This window comes from Stegodyphus dumicola, chromosome 8 (assembly GCF_044657685.1).
Source record: "Stegodyphus dumicola isolate Sdum_Otavi_A_Nest chromosome 8, ASM4465768v1".
Classification (NCBI taxonomy): domain Eukaryota; kingdom Metazoa; phylum Arthropoda; class Arachnida; order Araneae; family Eresidae; genus Stegodyphus; species Stegodyphus dumicola.
In genome coordinates, this window is record NC_140775.1 from 131,047,012 (window position 1) to 131,071,952 (window position 24,941).

Genomic DNA, 24,941 nt, shown 5'->3' on the forward strand with positions numbered 1-24,941 from the left:
AAAGTAACAAGTAACAGCAAAAATATAGGCCATATAATGAATTCTGTGGCTATTGTGTATAGCTGAACCTTAAGACAATTTTATGCTCATCAAACAAGTCCTAGAACCAAACAGGCCCTAAAAAGTGTTGAACTGAAATGAATATCAGCTAACAAAATCTGAAAAACTCAATGTTGCTGCTCTCAGTCAATATACGTCCTCCTCTAATAGTAAAAACATGACAATTCTATTTTTTCATTTATTCAGTAATATAAAGGTAGTCTAGTTGAATTAATAAAAACAATTTATTGCATTAAACCTAAAATGAATAGTTACCAATCATCTTCAAGCGAATGCAAATACTCCACTCTGATAAACCAAAACTGAAGGAACTTATGATTAAGATACAGGCTTTCCATAGTTCAAAGACAATTCTGCTTGTTAGCAAATTTATTAAATCTTAGTTTTGACAGACTTAAAGATCAAACTTGAAAAGCCAAAAAGGAATTCATTGAATTAATTCATATTCCTAAATTAACAAAGAAGTTGGAAATATCAAGCATTTATTTGTAACTAGATTTGTGACTATCAGCATCAAATGCATTGACTTGACTTCAGAGATGGAAAAGAACAGACTTTGGAAAAAGCGTAAAAAAATTTATTTTTAATGAGGTGTGCAGAAATATTCTATTAATATGGATTTGTAGCAATGTAAGTGTGCCACTGTTAATGCTTTTCTACATTTCCATGTTCTCCAACACATATCATATTATTTAATTCTGCTTTTAATATTTTATTTCAAAATGAAAAAGAAGATGTTTAACGACTGCACTGGTACACCTTCCTCCAATTCAATGTATATTTAAAATATTTACATTTATTTATTTATAGCTTCATAGTTAATGCAGTTTCTAAATTTTACATTTTTTAAAACAAAATACTGCTGATAGTATAAGCAATTTCAAAATTCAAAAAGGAAATTTATAGCTCAATATTCTCAATGTAATACTGTTTGTACAGCAACTGGATCTAAATTTTGAAACAATTCCATATTTAATGACTCAAGATTTAATTTCATATTCAAATATGTTTCTATAATTAAACTTTAAATTAAAATTAATAATAATTAATTAAATTAAAAGTAATAATAATTTAAATTTATAATACTCAAAAGAGAAATTTAAGGTAACATTGTCGATTTTGGACATTTATATAATCAACTACAATTTGGCTATGTAATTATAACTGCATCTCATTCTTAGTTTGCTTTGTTAATCACTCAACAAAATTCACTTTTGTCACAGGAAGTTATACATGTGCATAGCAACAAGAACTTTAATTCAGGTATTCTTCAAAACTAAAACTAATAAATAAATAAAAATAAGAAATAAAATTTCATTCTAATTTTTAAAGGTGCTATGGACATCTTTCCATTGAGATACAAAACAGGAAATGTGCCTTTGAATCACATCTGAATTTCGCCTAAGAAAAGGATTTTACATTTTTTTTTTCTTTTTTTCCAGAAACTGAGTACTGGTTGATTTACGAATGTACAAATGAATTACACAGTGAAGTATCTTTAATTTGCAAAATAAAACTAACATTTAAAAAGCAGCATACTTGCTTCATTAAAACTGTTTCCTTTAATTTCAACAAATCAACATAATACTGCCTTAAACAGGCAAACTGTAGAATGACAGCACTGCTTAACAATGCATGACTGAATAGCATTTATAACCTGCAAGGAAATTATAAATATCGCAATATGATGCAAAGTTAGGTAAAAATAAAGTCAGATTGGCTTAGATTTTACATACAAATTCATGCCATTAATCTGGATGGCCTGCGTTAGATTTTGCATTACATGTTTCTCTTCCATATAGATAACAGTAATATTTTATTTTTTCCCTAAACAGTTGATATCAGTTGAAAGTAATCATCAAAATGCAATATAACTGTAAAAGAAATTATTGAATGATCTAAAATTCAATAAATTTGAAGCTATTGTGCAAGTATTAGAAAAACTTGCACAATAGCTTCAAAGTAAGATAATAATAATTTATTTACTAAAGAAATATTGATTATATTATCTCCTAATATAAATTTAGTAGAATGTATCAAAAGGAGGGAACCCATATGTAGGAAGTTTAATTTCGAAAATTGTGTTTTAAAGGAACTTGAATATAAATCATGAAAAAAACTTTTAAAGTGAACTTGAATTTAAACCATGAATAGCAAAATTTCAAACTTTGAAAAAGAAATTAAAAATTAAAAAACAAGTAATTATCACTATTGATCAGAAATTAGTTGACTTTTCAAGGGGAACAAACCAACTCCCGTTCAATGAACAATAATTAATAGATGCGAAGGTGTTTCATCTTTTACTCAAGTAAGAATGATGCCAAACTGGCAAATTATGTTAGGCCAAAACTGTAGTTCCATGAAGTGATGGGATTTATAGACAAAGTAGAATGTCAAAGAACTCATTCTGAATGAAGCATTTTCGCTAATACTAGATTCTTTAGAAATTTTGAGTGAAAAGCCAATTTATGTAGTAAAATTTACAAGATACTTGAGTAAATGTCTCTCGAAACCTTCGCTTTTATGCATGTTAATTCAAGACTATTTTTATAAAAATAAACATAATAAACAATAGTAATCTTAACTGGAATTATGAAATAGAACTCAAAGTAATTGAAATAAACATGAGAAAAGTAAGAAACATAACTATGCTATCTTTGCAAAAACAAATCAAATAAAAGTTGAAAAATTAAAATATATATATAATAAGAAATAATGAAATGTAACATGTATATGGAAATATAAAAGGCCAGAAAATGCATTAATTTACTTACGTTCTTTCTAGTGGGATGTCGGTAAAGTGTTTTGTTCTGTTATTATTGAGCATATTACTCAGAAGGGGTGAGTGTCCGAAATTCTATTATTGGCAGTGGGGATATTTTGAATTATTACAGGCGGTGAAACTTTTGAGAAGCTATTTTTGGTACGTGGAAGGGACTTGGAATGTTTGAGGGAGGTTTGTTGTGGAGCTCTTATGTGAGTGAAAGCGTCTGTTAAAATTCTGAATATACTAACTAGTGAATGGAAATTAATTAATTTCTGGCTAACTGTCGTGTCGGAACGAGGAAGAAAAGAAGAAAGAAAAAAAAGTAATTTTCACTGTTAACGGGCTATTTGACGAACTATATGAAATAGGCTCATTTTTTTTTTTTTTTTAGTAACAGCATAAGAAAAATCTGAAAACAATTACTTTTTACATTATATACAATTTTGTAAGTACACTATGTAAAAATCCTTCAACTAATAGTTATCCAACTTATACTGCCTTCTCGGGTTTAGGAACAAATTATTATATCTCTATCAGTTAAATGATTTAGAGCGAGTATTTAATGCCTGCCCTTTTAAGACAAAGGTTAATAAATTGATTAGGTATTAGATTATTTTTGAGAATTTTAATAAGGAGCAAAATTCCGCGTTGTAAATCTATCGTATCTGTGCAAATATTTTTAATACGTTGTATTGGATTTAAGATAGTATTACTAATAATTTTTTGGGTGATGTTGGAGGTCCAATTTATTAATTTCTTGGTATTGAAATTGAAGTTTCTTGTTTTGTCAAACAGTAAAATTTTTTTGTAGTTAATTATTTGAAGATCAAGATAGTAGATGTTATTTTGTGAATGATTAGTTTTATTAAGTGTAAGGCATTCTGGATAAATCTTGGAGTGTTCAATCTTATTAAAATTATTAAATGTAATAAGATCATCTATATATCTGTAAGTGTGCTTGTAGTTATCTAATTCTTGGTGTTGTAAATTTTTTTGGATGGTAAATTCTTTGATAAATAAAAAGAGATTACAGATGGAAGTACTGGAATGTGCACCCATTGGAAGTCCTCTGACTTGTTTAAAAAGTTGATTTTTAAATTTAATGTAGTTTTGCAAAATGGTGCATTTTAGGTAGGTTTTCCATTTACTAAAGCTCATAATCATGAGCATAGCAGGGAAGAGTTTAGGCAGATCTAGTAGACTAGTATAGATTTCTTCTAAAGGAAGTGAGGTATATAAGTTTTCAAAGTCATAGCAGTTAATGTTTTGTATGCCAATTGTTTGAATGGCATTAATGACAGGAGTGTTATTATGGATGATCCAGCAATAGTTATGATTAGTGTTACATCCATTGAAAATAATTTTACGAATTCTTTTAAGCTGAATTGCAAAAAAATAGTCTATATTTTTCTTGTAGTTATTAGTTAAATTTGCTATAATCTGAATTTTAATGGTGTTTTATGGAATTTGGGAAGTGCATATAGTTTAGTAAATCTGTTGTATTTTGGATTTAAAGAGATTTTTAGTTTTTTATGAAAAGTTTTATGAAAGTTTTTTATGAATCTATTAATTATAGATGTTTCTGTATTGTTTTCTAATATGCTAGATATATAGATGACCTTTTTATTAGACATATAGATTATATCTAATAATAAGATCTTAGATATATAGATTATCTTACAGTGGAGTAGCGAGCATAACTGGCGCCCGGGGCAAAATACCTTTTTAGCGCCCCCCCCCTTCCCTGGGGAAAAAAAAAAAAAAAAAAACAGTGATATGATGAAAATTTTGTTTGGAGGCCATTTGGCGCCCATCTCCGAGCGGCGCCTGGGGCGTCATACCCCCTCGCTACGCCACTGTTATTATATGCTAGATATATACATCATCTTACTGTTTGCTAGACATACAGATATTACATTTAATAATTTTAATAATACTGAATACTTTGAGATTTATCCAGAATGTCTTACACTTAATAAAACTAATTATTCGCAAAATAACATCGATTATCTTGATCTTCAAATACAACAAAAAAATTTTACTGTTTGACAAAATAAGAAATTTCAATTCCAATACTAACAAATTAATAAACTGGACTTCCAACATCTCAAAAAACGTTATTAGTAATACTATCTTAAATCAAATACAATGTACTAAAAATTCTCAAAAATAATCTAATACCTAATCGATTTATTATCTTTCTCCTTTTCTTCCTTGTTTCGACACGATAGTTAGCCAAAAATTAATTAATTTCCATTCACTAGTTAGTATATTCAGAATTTTAACAGACGCTTTCACTTGCATAAGAACTCCACAACAAACCTCCCTCAAACATTCCTAGTCCCTCCCATGTGCCAAAAATAGCTTCTCAAAAGTTTCACCCTCGGTGAAACTTTTGAGATAATTCAAAGTATCCCCACTGTAATAATAATGAGATAATTCAAAGTATCCACTTTGAATTATTTGTAATAATTCAAAGTATCCCCCCCACTGCCAATAATGGAATTTCGGACACGCATCCCTTCTGAGTAAGACACAGACCAAAACACTTTACTGACATCCCACTAGAAAGAACGTAAATTGATTAATGCATTTTCTGGCCTTTTATATATTCATATACATTTCATTATTTCTTATTATATATATTTTAATTTTTCAACTTTTATTTGGTTTGTTTATGCAAAGCTAGCATACTTATGTTTCTTACTTTTTTCGTGTTTATTTCAATTACTTCAAGTTCTATTTCATACTTCCAATTAAGATTACTACTGTTTATTATGTTTATTTTTATAAAAATAGTCTTGAATTAACATGCATAAAAGCGAAGGTGTTGGGGGACATTTACTCAAGTATCATGTAAATTTTACTACATAAATTGGCTTTTCACTCAAAATTTCTAAAGAATCTAGTATTAGCAAAAATGCTTCATTCAGAATGAGTTCTTTGACACTCTACTTTGGCTATAAATTCCATCACTTCAAGGAACTACAATTTTGGCAAGTTAACGAATTTCCGATCAATAGCAATAATTACTTGCTTTTTAATTTCTTTTTCAAAGTTTGAAATTTTGCTATTCATGATTTAAATTAAGTTCCCATAAAAAGTTTTTTTTTTTCCATGATTTACATTCAAGTTCCTTTAAAACACAATTTTCAAAATTAAACTTCCTACATATGGGTTCCCTCTTTTTGATACATTCTATTAAATTTATATTAGGAGATAATATGATCAATATTTCTTTTGTAAAATAAATTACATATATAAGTCGAAAAGCTCACAAACAATACCAAATGCCTATTTTTGGTTTCATTTTAATTCACAGCAGAGAAATAAGTGATTGGCAAGATCATTTTTTACCTATTAAATATGTGTGGTGTTAAGTATTAAAAAAGAATAAGGTAAGAAAATTCCACTTAAATTTTTATGAAAAGAAACCTTACATGGAAATATTTAAATAACTAACAGACCTGTTGGTGCAATGCATAATATACCAAATAATTGAAAATGAAGTGTAGAAAAAATTTAAAGACCCTATAGAAATGTGCATGGATTGAAATAAATACAAAACAAGAGTTCTACCATGACATATTAAAAAATGTGTGGATGAAACAAATGTGGCAATGGCTGGACTTGCCAGGAAGATAATGCTTATACACATAATATGGATCTGGGTTGACAAAACAGTGTCTTCAGAAGGAATGAAGAAGTTAGAAAACTAACACATTAATCTATTTTGAAAATGTCTGGCAATAATTTTTAAATGCTTAGTACAATATTAAATATTTTTTCTGGTATTGGTATACTAATAATAATATATCACTGCTGAGATAAAATAGATATTAAACATCTGAAGTCAGTTAATGATAAACCAAAGCAGTTTATTTACTTAAGTCAAACGAAGGTAAAATTTGGGCAGAAAATTTATTACACTAAGAATTCCTCCAAATGTTCTGTCTATAAAATGAAAAAGTGGACAAAATTAAAGTTATCTTTTAAGCCAGGTAAATATATGCAAAAGATGATAAAATAATAACATGATAAAATACAATTATGGAGATGAAGCAGTATGCTTAAAGTGTGTTTATGAATGGTTTAAAGATTTTCAGGATGAATGGGTTTCCACCAAAAAACACTACTTGAAGTGGTACATCTACAGTTTCTCATAGTGACGAAAACATTGAAAAAAAAAATGAAATTGTTAGCCAGGAACAACAACAACAAAAGCTTATACATACAAGAATGTTCTGGGCAAAGGATGAATTGTATATGTTTAGAAAATGCTGCATTACTTTGAAGGATTATATAATGCTCTTCTTGATTTAAGTACAAATGCGTTTGCACAACTGACAGATGAAGTATGTTCAGATTTCATGCCAAAAGAATAAGTGTGATGGTAGTGTCATTATGAATATGCAAATCACATTTCCCTTAAATATGATAGGCAAATTTCATGTGCTTTGTTTATCTTCTGGATTGGGTGCTATGAGCTGGATTAGATCAAGAATCCAAGGAAATGACTAAGGTAATGTCAGCAGTTTACTGAGCTTGAACGAAACCATGTAACAGGGTTATAAGAAGGTGAATTTCTTTTTGCAATATTGCAGAAAGCCTTGGCTACGATGTATCCACTGTGCATGCATGTTGGCAGCTGTAGTCACAGGAAGGTACTGTAAGCTGAGATAAGAAAGCTGAGATCCGGGTGCACACATACCACTAATTAAATAGGAAGACTGTTGAAATTTGCTGCATGTCTGTGGCATACTTCATTGCATCTGCAGTAGATATTCAAGCTTTTCTTGGCACCAGAGTGACACAATGAATAACAAATCAATAACTTGAGGGATGGCTCACAGCCAGACCCCTGTAGTGGCCATACCACTAATTCCAAATCACCGTCATCTGTGACTTTAGTAGTGTCAACCTTCAGCTCACTAGAGAACGGAGTAGAGATCTGCCATGTTCTCAGATGAGAGCTATTTCTACTTGATGCTAGTGATGGCCATGCATTAGTTAGGAAGAGGTAGATCAGTGCTAGAAACCAAACTGTCAATGGCATACAGACATTGGACTTACACCAGAATTTAGGGTCTGGGAAGCATTTTTCTATGACAGCAGGAGCACACATCTTAAATCATCTTAGCAGTAAATTTGTAAGTCAAGCTGGTAATTATGCCATTTGTGCTGCCATTTTTGAACAATGTTTCAAGGGGCATTTTCCACCAGGATAACACTTGTCCCCAGATTAGAGTTGGATAATCCGTTTCGTAACTGATTCACTTTATTGTGCGAATGATCAATAATCCAGCAAAAACAAAATGGCAGTTCTTTAACAATTCATGAGCTCTTGTTGGGAATCGTGCCAAAAAATTTTATTCCTCTTATGGAAACACTAACATTCTTTTCTTTATTATGTACTGGAAATGGCTCTGACCTTTATTTTCTAGGTGTGCATGTGTTATGTATGCTTTTAGTTTGCTTGTGTTCATTTAGTTTTAAAAAACAAGACATTAAATAAACCAACGTATTTCAGCAAAACTGACCATCTCTTTTTGTAAATGGATTGAGTCCTCCCCCCCCCCAATCCGGCACTGCAAGGACCTGCTTAAAGTACGTAGACTATAGGTACTTCACTCTAGTGCTTTTTCTCTACCTGCAGATCAGGCTTCAGTGAAGTCTTAATTATTGGCTCTTTTCACTTTCTCGAACCTCTTCTGTTGAGTTTTGGTTCGATTCATTGAATGCTGTGTCTTAGTATAGCTATGTATTTATGAATCATAATAAATTATGTTTTTATTTATTTACTTATTTTAATAATGTTTTGCAGTCGAGAGCTGTTTTTCTCCATGAATTTAAATATTAATTTTAAAATACAAACATCACTGGCATCAAATTGGAATAAGGTTTAATTATCGTCTGCAGCATTAAAAATATTCTTTTCTTTAAAATGTTGCTAAAAAATAAACAATGGATCAGAAGTTATATTTTTGCGCTGTCTGAAAAGAACTACTCCTATTCAAATATTAAAAAAAGATGTGGAAAGCATGGTTTTAATGTTTCTACACGTAAAATAAGTGACATAATTATTATGAAAGGAAAGAAACTCATGTCTGAATGGGAAAAAGACAAAAATGCATACCCAACAAAGGTATATACAGCTCTTATTAAATCTAAAGTCACATCTCATTTAAAAGTCCCCAAAGAGCTATTGCAAAATCTGTAAATATCTCTGTAGAAAATGTGAGCAAAATTATAAAATCTAATTTAAAGCTAATCAAAACAAAAAAAGATGTTCATCGCCTAATGTCGAAACACATTTCTCAGCGTAAGACTATGTGCAGATTGCTGTATGAAAATTATTTGGTAGGTGAAAAATTGGAATATATAGTTACAATTGATAAGGCTTGGATATACTTATCTGACTGCAATAGAAAAAGATTGATTTACTATCGAAAAAGACTTAATATGTAGGTTCAGAGAAAGTTTTTCTAAAGGTTTTATGGTTATTACTGTATTTTCTTACAACGGAAAACTTAAAATAAGGAAAGTAGGGAAAAAATGTCAAAATTAATTCGGATTACTATCAGAAATATGTTTTAACACCTATTTTTAAAGAAGAAATTCCATCTCTTTATCCAAACAATCTCCACTGTATTAAGTTTCATCAGGATAAGGCTCCCAGCTATATCTCTAAATCTACTGCTCTCTTTTTTGAAAAAAATTAGAAATGAAACCAGAATTGAAGCTATTCTGTTTAACTGCATCTCACCCAAGTCCCCTGATGTGTCCCTAAGGACTGGTATTTGGACTTTTAAAACAAGCTCTTTATAAGCGACATCGCAAAACATTAGATGGACTGCAGAATATTGTGAAAGAGGAGTGGAATAAAATCAACCTTGATGTTTTAAGAACTTTTATCTTGGAAATCAAGATACAATATGATAGTTCAACAAAAGGGCTATCAGCCTGAACATATTAGAAAATAAAATTCTAAGGTTTGCTTATACATAAATCTTTACAAAAATGTGTAAACACCCTCTGTACTACAGGGTGGGTCCAAAAAGACCTACTAATGTTAAACACTGATAACTCTTATAATAATCATTTATTTTGATTAATTTTTTATACATTAAATATATTTTATATGGAAATTATGCATGAAATATGACATCAGACAAATGCCCACCATTTTTCTCGATACAGAGATTGGTTCTTTTTAACGCGTTTTCCATTACACCACATAATGTTTCTGGTTGAAGGCTCAGTATTTCATCTCGAATATTCTGCTTCAGCTGTCTAATAGTCTCTGGTTTATTAACATACACTTTGTCTTTTAAATATCCCCATAAAAAACAAAAAGGATTCTGCTCCATTATTGGCCACAAAAAGTTTCCAATCATGGTTCTCTAAGAAACTCCGGAAATAGTTTCTGACGTTCCATCCTCATTCTCGAAGAAATATGGGCTGATAACACCGCACCAAACAGTATACTTGAATTAAAATTTTGCCGATATTTACCCTGCATTATAACAATTAATCACTGACAAGAATAGAAAAACTCAATAATTTTAACAAGTTGTTTTGCACCGTATGGTTCCATAATAAATTTCCAAGAATTCAATTATAACCTACAAAAAGAAAAGAAAAGAAAAAAAAAAAAAAAAAAAAAAAAAAAAAAAAAAAAAATAATAAATAAATAAATAAATAAATAACTATATCAAAAAATAAAAAAGTTATTTGTTTAACATTGGTAGGTCTTATTTGGCCCACCCAATATATGAACATAAACTTTTCCATCTAATGTATTTTTTCAAGTTTGCGGAACAAAATGTCGACCCTACCGCATAAAAGAACTTCGAGCAATATTTGGTATCATTTTTCAAATTAGATACAAAAAAGAATGACAGTATTGTCAGCAGACAATTTCCTGGTCTTTGGGTTCTGCCTTGAATCTATAAAGACATTTAAAGAGAAAATACCTGATAGTGCCATTTGTACGATCATGATTAAGAAAACACCGAAGACCGCCATCAAATGGCAATGAAACCACAACAGAAGTTGTGGAAATCTTTTCTCATCAATCTCAAGTATTCCTTAAACATCCAACTTGGCTGAAGACCACCATGCAAGATCTGACTCTGATTTTGGATCTAGATCCATCTTTTCTCCCTGCCACTTTACAATAATCTATAAGTAAATTCATTAATGTAAGAAAGCCAATTACGAGGCGTATTCGGAAACGAAGTACCGTTTTGAAAAAAAAAAAAAAAATAATAATAATAAAACAAATTTTTCGAATCCAATTTTATTTTTACATGAAAATACATGTCTTAACTGTCGAATTAACGACTGAGTGACACCAGCAGTACGGGGCCGAGCATTGTCATGGAGCAACACAATTCCTTTACTGAGCATTCCTCTTCATTTGTTTTGAATGGCATGCCTTAGTTTTGTTAAAGTCTCACAATATCGTGCCGCATTAATGGTTTCACCTCTGGGAAGAAATTCAGTAAGCAAAATGCCTTTCCTATCCCAGAAGACAGTGCACATGATTTTTTGTGATGACATTGTCACTTTGAACTTTTGTTTTTTCGGAGAATGAGTGTGTCTCCACTCCATCGATTGTTGTTTCGATTCTGGTGTGAAATGACACACCCAAGTTTCATCACCTGTCACAATTTGGTTAAAAAATTTTTCTCCCTGATCACTGTACCGCGTGAGAAATGTCAGGGAACTACCAAGGTCGCTTTGTTTTGTGAACATCAGTGAGCATTTTTGGAACCCGTCGGGAACACAGTTTGCAATAATTCAAGCAGTCAGACACAATTTCGAACAAAACAGAACGTGAAATTTGTGGAAATGCCTCTGAAAGAGTTGTCATTGTGAAGCATCTGTTCTCATGAATTGCTTCATCAACTTTCCTTACCAAATCATCGGTGACAATAGAAGGCCGACCACTCCGAGCCTCGGCGTAGACATTTGTTCGACCTGCATTAAACATTCTTACCCACTTTCTTCCATCACTTATCGCGTATTCACCGTAAACTTTTGTCACTTGACAATAAATTTCGGCCAGTTTAACATTCCTCATGTTCAAAAATTTAATCACGGCACAAATCTCTCAGTCAGCTGGAGAACTAATTGTCTTAAACATTTTGAATGTGCACAACAAACTGAAAACACAACATAGAGCAACCAAAATGGCAACAATTGAAAGTCAGTAAACAAGAAAGACTAGTGCGCATGTGCGGGACGCCTACCACAGCGCTGCGACGGCGCTAGAATGAAACGTACGTAGCGTATTCGGAAACGAATACGCTACGTACATTAACACGTTGACTGCCCAACATGAGATAACTCGTATTAGCACTCTTCTTCAGGACGCCCAATACGAGTTATCTCGCAGTTTCTTGACTTGCCACTTTTGTGCCGCTACGAGTTACTTACTCACTTACCGCTTGTTTTAGCTCTATCGAGGGGACAAGTCGCAGCATGTGTGTACGAATCAACTTGTAGTGTGCTTCTGCTAAGAGCTTTGTCTAACAAAAGCCATACAAGATCATTCACAGGACCCATTTTTCTACAAAAAAGAAAAAAAAAAAAAAAGAAAAGAAAAAGCATCCTGTAAATTTTTGTCCAAAGAGGCTTTCTCCCTGAAGAACTACTGTTTTCGTTTTGCGATTTTGCGTTGAATCACTATGTACGTTTCACATTTCAATTGTTGCCACCAAATGTTAGTCTTGCATTATATTTGAAGAAATTAAATAATGAAAAATCTGCATTAATGTATGCATATTTCTCGCATCATGATAAAACAACGGTACATAGAGCCATTGAATTTTGAATGATGTAATCCTCCTACAAATATGGGCATGTGGAAGACCAAATTTGAAATTTGGAATTTGTTTCATGAACGATTTCATATTTTGTAAAACTTCAACGAATTTTTGATTAACAAACTTAAGGATTTCAAAGGGAGCAATGGCAACACTCTACGGGGGGAAAAAAGTACCTTTTTATCTCCAGCGTGTGGAACTGTGTATCAGAAATTCTAAAAATATGCTCATTTTAAAATTATTTTGCGACATCGTAATTGTACTGAATTTTATGGGTTAAGTGCAAAGAACATGATATTTAATAAATAAAGGTAACACACAAAATGTTAAAAAAAGCCCCTTTGGAAATAATTTAAAATCTGAAACCTTTCAGATTTTTATTTTTTAGTCCAAAGGGATTTGAGACCCGAAGGACTATTACTTTTGTTTTGGCATTTTACGTCGAACTCCTATAATTGTCGGTTCACTTTTCAAACTGTTGCCACCAAATGTTAAGAGTCCTGCACCATATTTAAACAAATTAAATAATGAAAAATCTCATAAATGTATGTATATTTCTCGCATTGTGATAAAACAATGGTATCTAGAGCCATCCAATTTTGAATGACGTAATCCTACTGCGAATATGCGCATCTGAAATCCCAAACTTGGAATTGTTTTATTACTGATTTCATATTTTGTAAAACCTTAACGAATTTTGGAGTAACAAACTCAACGATTTAAAAGCGAACAATGGCAACACTCTAGGGGGATAACCTTTTTTATCTCCAGCGCGTCGAACTGTGTATCAGAAATTCTAAAGATATGCTCAATTTAGAATTATTTTGTAACATTGCTATTGAACTAAATTTTATGGTTTAAGTACAAAGAACATGATATTTAATAAATAAAGGTAACACACAAAATGTAAAAAAAAAAAAAAAAAAAAAAAAAAAAAAAAAAAAAAAAACTCTTTTGGATGTAATTTAAAATCTGAAACATTTCAGATTTTTTTAATGATTGTTATGAATCATAATTAGTATTTTTAATAATATAAATATAATTAAACCGATTTGGCTTCTCAGACCGGAATCCAAAATGTGGCGTGGCAGTCTTACGGTGCAATTTACAGACGAAAGTTCAAAATTAAAATCATATCTATTCAAATGCTTACAATGCACACCATGAAAATATTTCCAGTTGAGTCAAAAGTGTTGCAGCAAAATTTGATATACATTTGAAAATCACAGACAGAGTCACTGAAATCGCCTCAAATATGAAATCAGCTGTTACTATTTTAAAGTTTCCATACCTGCAGTGCTTTACACATTCATTAAAACTGATTTTGCAACATGCTTTTGGGTTGGCAACACAGAAAGTTGTTGACGTAGTTAAGCAGATCGTGATGTATTTTCAAAAAAGCTCATTCATTTTAAGAGCAAACGTGCGGAAATGTTGCAGGATTTAAAGAAAGTTAAACTCAAATTGAAACAAAACATACCTACTAGGTTGAATTCTACCTATGTTATTTTAAAAAGTTTTTTTTTTTTTTTTTAGAAGAGAACCTATAATTTCTTCCCTTGCTATATTAGGCAAGAATTATTTAATTTGTAGGATCAAGATTGGAATACTATGAAACAGTTTTCTACGAGGTAGCACAAGAAGTGTCATCAGAACCAACCGTTTCTCTTTACAATATAGAAATTTTAGTAAGATTTATGCCATATTGTATGAAAGCTCACAAGGACAGAAATAAAGGCATGGGGGTTGTTACAAGAAATAGAGTTGTTAATTCATGACATACTAAAAAGATTGTCAGAACAGTTTAGGCTTATCCCTAACAACGAGCACAACATCAGCAGTTTTCTTGAATCCCTGCTTGAAGGGAAAAAAAAAAAAAAGGCTTCACTGATGATCTAAAATACCAAGAATACTACGATTATGTTGTAGTAATAATGAAAACTTTAAGTATACAATATCAGTTGCCCCAGATATAGCAGTCAAATCCATTTGTTCATTTAGTGTGAATTCTTCCGTGTGGGAGGAGCTTGATGAAACTATCTACAAACTTCAAGGGGCACAGGACTTGGGATCTGCTGCAATAGTGGAAATAAATAAATATTTATAGGAATATTATTTACCTAGAAATAATAACCCATGAATGTGGTGGGAGTCCCAAAAACAAATACATCCCACATTGTATGAACTTATTCTAAAATGATTATGCATCCTGCCTGCTCCAGTGCCCTGCAAATGGTGCAAGCAGGCCAGATATGCACTGAGAAAGAAACCGCCTCTGGTCAGGCTTTATTATTACTATAAGTTCATCTCAAAATCTAACAGTAACAGAAAATTCTAATCATTTAATAGTAATGAATATTATTATGAATTCATTATTATTATTTCATTAAATTATTCATTACTATTATTTTATTAGTGAAAATAGATTATTAAATATTGCATTCCGACCTGCAGGCATATAACCCGCTAGTTCATATTTTTTATATTTTGTCAAGTTTTGTTTTCGTTTCCTAATTTCTAGAAGAAACAAAAACATAAAATTCACAAATTATTACTGAGATTGATCAGAAATATAAACGTTATATAAACATTGTTCTTAAATAAATGCAGTTCAGTTTAAACTAAATCAAAATAAACCTCAAAGAAGTCACAACTATAGTAACCTATTCTACTGTCCAACATACAACAACCATGTAAATTTTACTGCATCTACGGAGGGGACAAATGACCACCCTAAGGACTTTTATCATTAAGGAACAGTAAAGGAAGGGGAAAAAGAGTTTTGGATCGTGCCGTCCTAAAGACATAAAATGGTTCTAAATATATTATGAGAAATAACCTCATAATATAATTAAAGTAATATAATGAGAATTTATGCCAGGTTTTAGAAGGTTAAGTAAGGTTCCATTGTACTTGTAAAACTAGATGATGCTAAACATATTCGTTTTTGATGTAGCAGTTTTAATGGAAAGTAGTAAAATTTTATCTATACCACTGTCCTGTTTACTAAAATTTTACAAGTGCTATTTTATACAGTAAATGTAATAAACAAAATATGTTCTTCATACCAACATATGATAATGCTAAACTTCTACCTCTAATTCACTGTTTGTACTATCATCTGCATCAAAAATAAGATTCAATGGTAATATTGAAATTTCGTAGTTAATGTGCACAGCTGAACTTTAATATGTTAAAGTTTAAGGGAAAAAATTTTCAGTAAAAAAAAAAAAAAAAAAAAAAAAAAAAGATCTGACTTTTAGCAACTGACTGATCAAAATTCTATTGCGTAATGTTTATATGTAGCTACATTTTCTATTTTATTCCTAATACCATTCTGCATCAGTCTGCTCTACATTTTAAAATCTTTCACATGAATTATATACATATATAAGGCACATAAAATTAAAAAAAAATTGTTTACAAATAAGAATATTAATATTCTAAATTTTCAGTATTGAATAAAATACTTTGTTAAAAAATTTAAATGCATATATTTTTTAAATTATTAAAAGAAAAAGCAAATTTTTCTATTATTTTTTCAACAAAGCAGACTGATTAACTTTAAGGCAGAAAGTGGTATAGGTCCAAATAGTAAAATTAGCTACATTAAGGCATTGAATAACTCACACTCAAATTAAATTTGAAACACTTTTTCAAGTAACTTTATTTCCATATTATAAAAAGTACAGCAAATTTTTCCCCCTTTTCTGAAGATCAGGAGGAAAGGGGGGAAATGCACAGATGGATGGCATCTATGCCCACAGTATTAAAAACACAATTTTGTAAACACAAAATATACAACGACTATCTACAAATAATAGCATGGGCAAACGTACAGAAAAAAAAAAAAAAAAAAAAAAAAAAACATTTAATAAGTAATGATATAAGATACTGGATGCAAGAATTACATAAATACTGGAGGACATTTACAGTTGCAAAGGACTAAAGGACCACACCAATTTCTGCCATAAAGACAGTTAGAATATATTGATTTAGCATCCACAATTCAAAATCTTGCAATTTTCTACTGAAAGAAATCCAAACCAATGAATAGTAAAATAAATTATACTAAACTTCATCAAAAGATAATTTTAGTGAAAGAAGGTTTAAAATCATAAGGAATAAATAAACTATGAATTTTAAACAAGAATGAATCTAATATCAAGTAATTTTTTAATCAGCACATCTTTTGAATAGAGCTCAGGTATCGATCCAATAACCAATATATTTTGTCCTCAGCAACTTTCTGAAAAATTATCCTAAATATTAAATAAAACTTCTATGAAATTTTAAAACTTGTCTAATATAAAATAGACACAATATACTTCTCAATGCACAAAAATAAAAAAAATTAAATGCATTATGACAAGACTCTCATGTCTGTACTCAAGTACTTACTGTTTCAGCACACAAAATGTTAGGTTAAATATTACTTAACACAATTACAACAGAATCAATAATTTCATAAATTTTTAAAAAAGAGTACATCAGCTTGTTAATATTATTTCTTAAAATAATATTTTCATAACAAGAATCATCAGTGCAAATATTATTGCATAAAAAGCTGAGTCAAGCAACTTAATATCACAAATAACAATAAAAAATGTTAGGCTTTAGGGGCAAAACAGCAATATTAACAATGAATATGAATTATTAAGCTAGTTTGACTTGATCCTATAGCAATGGATCTGCTGCCAAACATTTAAAAAATTAATAACACTACATTTTAATTTCATTGCTGCAGTAAACCTTTCGTCCGAGTCTAAAGACCTTAAGATATAATGTAATACCTTAACTATATTTTTAACTGAACTAAAAAAGTGTAAATGTTAAAACAATGGGAAAAAAAAAAAAAAAGAAGAAGCAAGCTTATGTTTTTAAGCAGCATGGTTAAAACTAATACACTGTTTTGCTTATAACCCAGCAAGAGATTAAGGGGAAAAAAAAAAAAAAAAAAAAAAAAAAAAGAAAGAAAGAAAGAAAAAGAGATTCCATTATGAAATAACTTGATTTAGAGAGTAAAACCGCTTATACTATAAAAAACCAACTGTAACTGAAAAAATGGTATTTGAAAAAACATGATACAAAAAACATATTTAATTCAATGTAGATATTACTAAATTATGCAAACAAGTAAATACAATTATTGCTATAAACAGAGGATCACTAATAAATACTCAAGATTTTAATTTTGAGAATATTTTCCTTGTACTCCCCCCTCCTTTAAATAGTTTTTTTGCAATGCTGTTAACCAATAATTTTAAAGGATGAAAAAATGCTCTACAAAAATTAGAAAAGACCCTAAGCGTTAGGTATTAAAGAAGCAAGACAAAATAAAGCAATCTATTGTTCAAGTCTTTTAAAAATCTCAAATGAGATATATTTAATCTAACTACTAATATATACATACTGGTTAGATTTTACAAATATAAAAATCTTTACTTCACAGTTCTTTTATAATATCAAATTTTCTTTTGAGGAATGTGATTTAACTCAATTTTCAAAAAACAGCAAAACAAAGATTAACAAAATTCTACATGAAGATTTTTTTTTTAAATGGGGGGAAAAAAGTAAAAATCAATTTCCAACTTTATATTAGAAGTTGTGTTTGAATAATGTATAATATTCAAAAGATACAGCTGCAAAGTAAATATGTTAAAATTACAAGAGCCTTATGTATTTTATTTTTGGAATTTTAAGATCATAATAATTGTGTAATCACTTAGCCCTTTGAAGACTGGCACAGCTGTTTGCTAAAACTTACTTGAATTATTATAATTTGCAGGCTGAATTTGAAGTCCAGGATTAGCAGCTAAAGTAGCTGCTATATTTGGGAAATGAGAAAGTCTATTGGTATTAGACATAGTGGGTGTTTTCTGGTTTGGTGGTCCATCTAAATCAATCACCTGAGGAGTACGTTGCTGCAATGACGCCTGATTAGTGTTCATACGTTGCACTGAATTGTTTGCTTGATTATTCATAGGATTCATATTGACACTTCTTGGAGCTATTGCTCTATATCAAAATAAATAAATAAATAGTTTAATTGTTTAATTTTATAAAAAATTTACATAAAAAATTATTACATATCATTTTCATGAATAATAACCCGAACTTTGAAAATTATATGTAAACAAGACAATTCAAAGCTTCTGTACAAACTAGAGTTTTGATCAAACCTCATGTACCCCTTCTACTCAGACATGCACATACATACACATACAGTGGAACCTCGAGGTGAGTTTAATTTGTTTCAGCATTGAGCTCATATAGTGAATTTCTTGTATCTAGAAACAAACTTTCCCGTCAAAACTAATGGAAATCCAGTTAATCCATTCCAAACCCCCAAAAATCTCATTACCATCTCATCTTCAGTCAACGTACCTGGTGTTTTTCAGAGAAGTTCCAAGTACAGATTCTTAGCAAATGATAGTTTCTAACACTGAATTGCCTTTTAACTGCTTCTTGTTAATCCACACCAGCAACAGCTTCTCAATATCTTCTAGGAGTTTCGGACAGTGCTTGAAGTAACAGTAACTCCTTTGGCCCCATTTTTTAAATTTCTTCCTTCTTCTTCAGAATAGTGCAGATTGTTAATGTCGAATGGTCGTAAGTCTTCGCCAATTCTGTCACTCTTACACCATGCTTATGTTTATCTACGATTTCTTTCTTAATTTTAACGGCCATGGTTCCCTTCTTTTTCTTTGTAGCACTATCTGAGGCAACAATCTTCTTGGGAAGCAGCGTGCAATAATTATTTTCACGTTAAATCTATAAAACAATGAACACACTAGTGCAAAAATATATAGATCAAAGAATAATGAGTGATCTGACAAGGGGATTCCCGGAGTTGAGCTGGATAAAGAATCGCCTGACTCATTGCTCTTTATTCAAGTCAATGCTCGTACTTAGAAATGAATTTTTCACTCATACTTTCCTCGTATCTCGAATTTTTCATATACAGAGGTGCTCATATCTCGAGGTTCCACTGCACATACAAAATATTCCTGCTGCCTATCCAAACATGCTAAGTACTTCACTGTAATAATACCACAAATTTGTACATTCACTGTGATTCTCATTAAAGAAATAACAACCTCTCTTTTTTTTCTTTTCTTGATAATATAGTATCATTTGAGAGAATAAATCTTAATTGGTGCCCAACAAACATAAGCAATGAAGAAAAATAAACTCAATGTTTTTCTTCAATAATACATATCAGTTAAATAGTACTCATCATTTTTTCTCAAAAAATATTAATAGCAGCTAATTAATGCTAGGAACACTGCAAAGGATATTTATTATGTCGTGAAATGTTTTTAAGATAAGATATTAAAAGATCAGAAGCTTTAAAAATAACATTAAGCTTATTCATACACAGGCCATTGTATTGATTCCCATATTATTCATTAAAATAAAGTCCAATGATAGGTTATTTCCTTTGGTAGAAATAAATGCATGTGAATCATTAATAGCTTCAAAGTTTAATGTGATTCAGAGTTTTCAAAGCTCAGTTGTCACAATATTTTTCAAATAAAATTGTATACACATCTTCATGGGCATACATTAAACAATATGCCTGCTGGATATTTAACTTTTTCAAATTTAAAAGAACAGGAGTATAATATTTTATATGAATACTGGGCCTGCTTTCCATACACTAATGCATCTCCATCTAGTTTGACAGATGTGACAGCAAACAACAAGGTTATATTCAAGATATTCATCTCAATTTTTTCCCCTTTTCTTTTTGTATGCTTCTTGTAGGGAAAAGCAAAATTTGAAATTTCTCACAAATACACACATCACTAAATATAGACATCATAACCAGGGGAATTTTTATCATGTGCTGGAAATTTTTGAGTGGGTACAACTAATTAAAAATCCACTCAAATATATTTATTCACACTGTACATCCTCCTGTAAGTTTGCAGGTAAGTCTGGAGTCAACTGAGAATGCAATAATAAATATATTAAGCAACTAGTATTTTCTGAAATCATGAAATCTATTATAATTAAATTAGGAAGCCAAAACAAAGTACTTTTTCATTTCATCTTTGGTCTCATTAAAATAAGCTGCAACATATAACTTACAGTGCCACTGCTTCTATCAACAAGACTGATTTTTGTAAAATATTTATCATGTGTTTTTGATGAAAAATTTGCCAACTCACCAGATCAGAAAACAACTTCCTTAACAATGGACCAACATCATCTGCAGTATCAAAGCAACATCATGCTCAGTTAAAAAGTATATAAATAACTGTTCAGCTTGAAAGACACTAATTTGAAAATCAGCAGATTTTTTTAAAAAATGGTGTCAACTTTCTGACTTTTATCCAAATTTTCAATATTTGATATATTTTTTAATTATTTTTTATTTTACTTTTTTATTTATTTTTTAAATTTCAGATGTTTTACATTAATATTTTTTTTTTCCTACCACAAGGCATTTTAAAATCGCATCTATAGATGCTGCAAAAAGGACAAAGAAATTTATCCCAGTAAGTTGGTCTAAAATACTGACAGCATTGTTTTTTTACTCATTTTATCAAACGATGTGCAAACAATATTTGATACAAAATATATGTAATAATACTACTACATATATTTTGTATTTGCCAATTCAGATTTCTAATTAATTTGATGAAATCTTGTCAAAAAAGAAAAATTCTCAAAGATGCAAATTAGATAGTGTAGAAACAAGATCAAAGAACTTCAAAGAAGAAAGTGGAAAGATATGCTTTGATATTACACAATCTTGTACAATATTGGAATTTAAGGACATCACAATGCCCACATATTTACGGGTAAAAATGTGAAGAAATCCATGAGTGCAAATCAACTCAAATGTTTCCAAGCTACACGTTTTTCAAAATTAAATGATGAATAATTACCATACTTAATGATGCACAAACACATAATATAAGAATGCTGAAGCGATGAAATGCTTCAATATTTCTTCCTCTCCCTGGAAAAATGCAGATTTGCCCACTCAAGCAGTGAAGATTGACAATCCTAACTCTGTTAACGGACATTTCTCCATCATGTGATTTGACAGTAACTTAAGTCTAATAAAAATATGTGGCAAAAACAGGTTTGCCAAAAAATGTCATAATGGAATGATTTTTTTGTCATCTTTATGAAAATTTATATCTAATTTATGAAAAAAAATTGTCTTCAAGCTTAAAACTGTAACAGTCTTCCCATACTCGCCAACATAAGAACACCCACATTAACTTTGATAAACAGTTTATACCCAGCATTATCAAACTGATGTATCAAAAGTGAAGGAAGAGGTACACATGTCTACTCAAATTACAGGTCATCCCTCATAAGCTTTTGTTAGGTCATATCCTAGTTGAATAACTATGAATGTCATGGCAAAAATTAGGGGCCATTTATGGTTAGACAATATTTATTATCCTTCTTCCCCCCATTCAGATTATATATCAGAGAAAGAAAAATAATTTATTCTGTCATTACTTAAATCAACCTATACAATAATGCACAGTATGTATATTGAATTTCTTTTTTATTGCTCCAATCCCTAAGGATCAGGTTAAATGCCAGAATCACTTATTTTCATTTCAATTTAACCTAGGATTAGCCTAAAATAAATCAGACAAAAAGTTAACCTATAACTAGCCTAATTTGTATCTGATTTATTTATCTTACTAGGCAAAAGATTACAATGTTCCACATAATTTGCATTATTTTAATTAGTAGCATAATAGTAACATAGTGTACATTATGTTTTATAAATGTGAATATTGGCAATATTTTGCTTTGCATAGTTATCAAGTAAACCAAACATTGTCTCATGTGAATATCATATTAAGAAATCAATCCTGAAGTACATTACAAGAATGAAAAGGGGAGCATTACATGAAATACATAATGAAAAGGTGAGGACAACACCCCGTGTCACAAGGCTACAATTATGTTGGAGTGGTTCCAGGAACATGATGCTGATTTCTAGTTAATGTCCTGGCTGCCTAACTCACCGGATCTCAATCCGATAGAACACATTTGGGATGTCATGGGACGGCATCTCAGAGGTCAAAGACCACCAATTCGCAATATCTCGAATTTGTGTGACCCTTGCTACAACATCTGGTACAATCTGTCTCCGGCCATCTATCAAGGACTTGTGGCATCCATACCAAGGCGGGTTGAAGCTGTGTTGCGCACCAAAGGTGGCCCAACTCGTTACTGACAAGTGGTCATAATGTTTTGGCCCTTGAGTGTATATTTATATACGTTTGGTGTGACCGATTGCAACCAAAATACGAGGTGCACATCTACATGTTATAGCAGTCCTATATACAAAATTTCAACATTCTGAGGCTGCGAGTTATGCAAGATACGTTCGTACAGACGCCATGAAAAATTCTCTTCAGAATTCATTTTAAAGCAGTTTTATAATTTTTTTGAAGAAAAAGAAAAACATCGTTAAATTGCATTTGATAGCGGTCAAAATGAATATTTTCATTGAAATATGCTGCCTGAAACTTTTCACGATTACAATACTTCCTTTTTATTTTGTACAAGAAAGTAGATATCAGACAAATCTGAAGTGAAGTACACATATGGCCTCTGAAACATGTTTTAATAATTACAATAATGCTGCAAATGTTCCTTAAAATCATTAATGTGATATATTCTTAAAAATAAAATTTTTATATTAATAAGAAATGCATTTATTTCTTTTTAAATATTAAATCATTATAAATCAAATAGCAGCATCGTAAGATTTTTGACTACTTGCTGGGCTGTAAGAAAATACAAACTTTCTCACACAGTCACAACACCTGCAAAATTGAACAGATGGAAATGCATGACAGTGTAAGATAGGTCAAAATTTTTCAACTCTTTTAAAGATGTTTCTAATGCCAAAATATTAAAACAATGCAATCATAAAAATTATTTATAGTTCCAAAATACATTTTAACAGCATTTCAGGTGTAATTTTTAAAAATAACTACAAACTGCTCAACTCAGCTACACTAAAAACTCAAATTACATGGTGTGTCTAAAACAAAATTCACTGTTTTGCTTGCTTTGAATAAATAAATAAATAAAATAAATTTAAACTATTTTTTAATTTTAACTTTAATGGTAGGCTTGATACATTAGATTAAAGTTTTTGAATTGCAGTGTTTTAATTTTTTTTTTTTTTTTTTTTTTATACTGTTAACTGCTAAAAACAGTTTTAACCCTCCTAGCATTTACAGTTTAGCTCTGAAATTCTAAAGTTCCTCAAAATGTCACAAATAAATGGTATTTTCTTGATTATAATTAAATAAACAACTCTCTCACTTTGTGTCTTGATGATTCCTTTTCTGCCAATATATATCCAACAACTTGAAATCGAACACATTAAAAGCAAGCAGAAATTTTTATGTGCAGTGAAGTGAATAAGAAAGGCACCCTTCTATACAAAATTTTATGTCCTTAATGCTGAGGATTTAAAAAAAAAAAAAAAAAAAAAAAAAAAAAAAATCACAAAACTGTAATCTGATACTTTTATACTGATTTCAGTTTAATATCTGAAACAATTTTATATAGCTAAAGACCTAGTTAAAAATCAGATCAGAAATTAAAGATACAGAGTGTAAAATCTTAAGCTGTTCAAAATGGTAAAATCAAATAGTAGGATAAAAACTGCTCAGATACTATCATATATTAATGGCACCCTGGAGACTTGCACACTTATTTTATAAAGAAACGATATTATTCAGTGTGTAACTTCCATTTATTGCATTGGAATGCTTGTCCATAAGGTTTAGAATAAATACCAAGAGCAGCAATATTTCCTACTTTGCTTGCCCTACACACCGAAAACAGTATAAACACTTTGAAAAGGTGTTTAAAATATGCCAATAAAATTTACACATGCATGGAATCCAGCCTTCTGCTTTATTTGTTCTCTTCACTAAGACTGCCATAAAAATATTTTACAGTTACACAAACACACAACACAGTTTTAAAGCAATATTCATATAATTATGCACATGATAAGCAGGATTAATGGTCACAACTTCAAGGGGTAATAAAACATGCTATAAGTAAAACTTTTCATAATATAATGAGAGTAGGAATGTGAGATTTGAAAGCAGAAACAAACATTAAAACTAAAAATGTGAAACATAAAAATGAAAAGCTGTTTAAACTGCAGTTATTTACAAGTAACAATATGCGATATTTAAAAGAACTGTATAAACTAATGATTTCAATACATGCATGAAAACCATGAACGATCTCATTTACAAAAT

At 30.4% G+C, this 24,941-nt stretch overlaps 1 protein-coding gene across 9 annotated transcripts in view; it reads right to left on the reverse strand.

Annotated features, from left to right (window-relative positions):
- The window catches only part of LOC118194869 (transcription intermediary factor 1-alpha-like), a 219,359-nt gene that overhangs the window by 109,196 nt on the left and 85,222 nt on the right, over positions 1-24,941 (reverse strand). For all 9 annotated transcript variants that reach the window (XM_085822432.1, XM_085822433.1, XM_085822434.1 and 6 more), the window contains one exon: positions 18,428-18,678. In XM_085822432.1, coding sequence (XP_085678558.1) covers positions 18,428-18,678 — 251 coding nt within the window. The remainder of the gene's footprint in view (positions 1-18,427; positions 18,679-24,941) is intronic.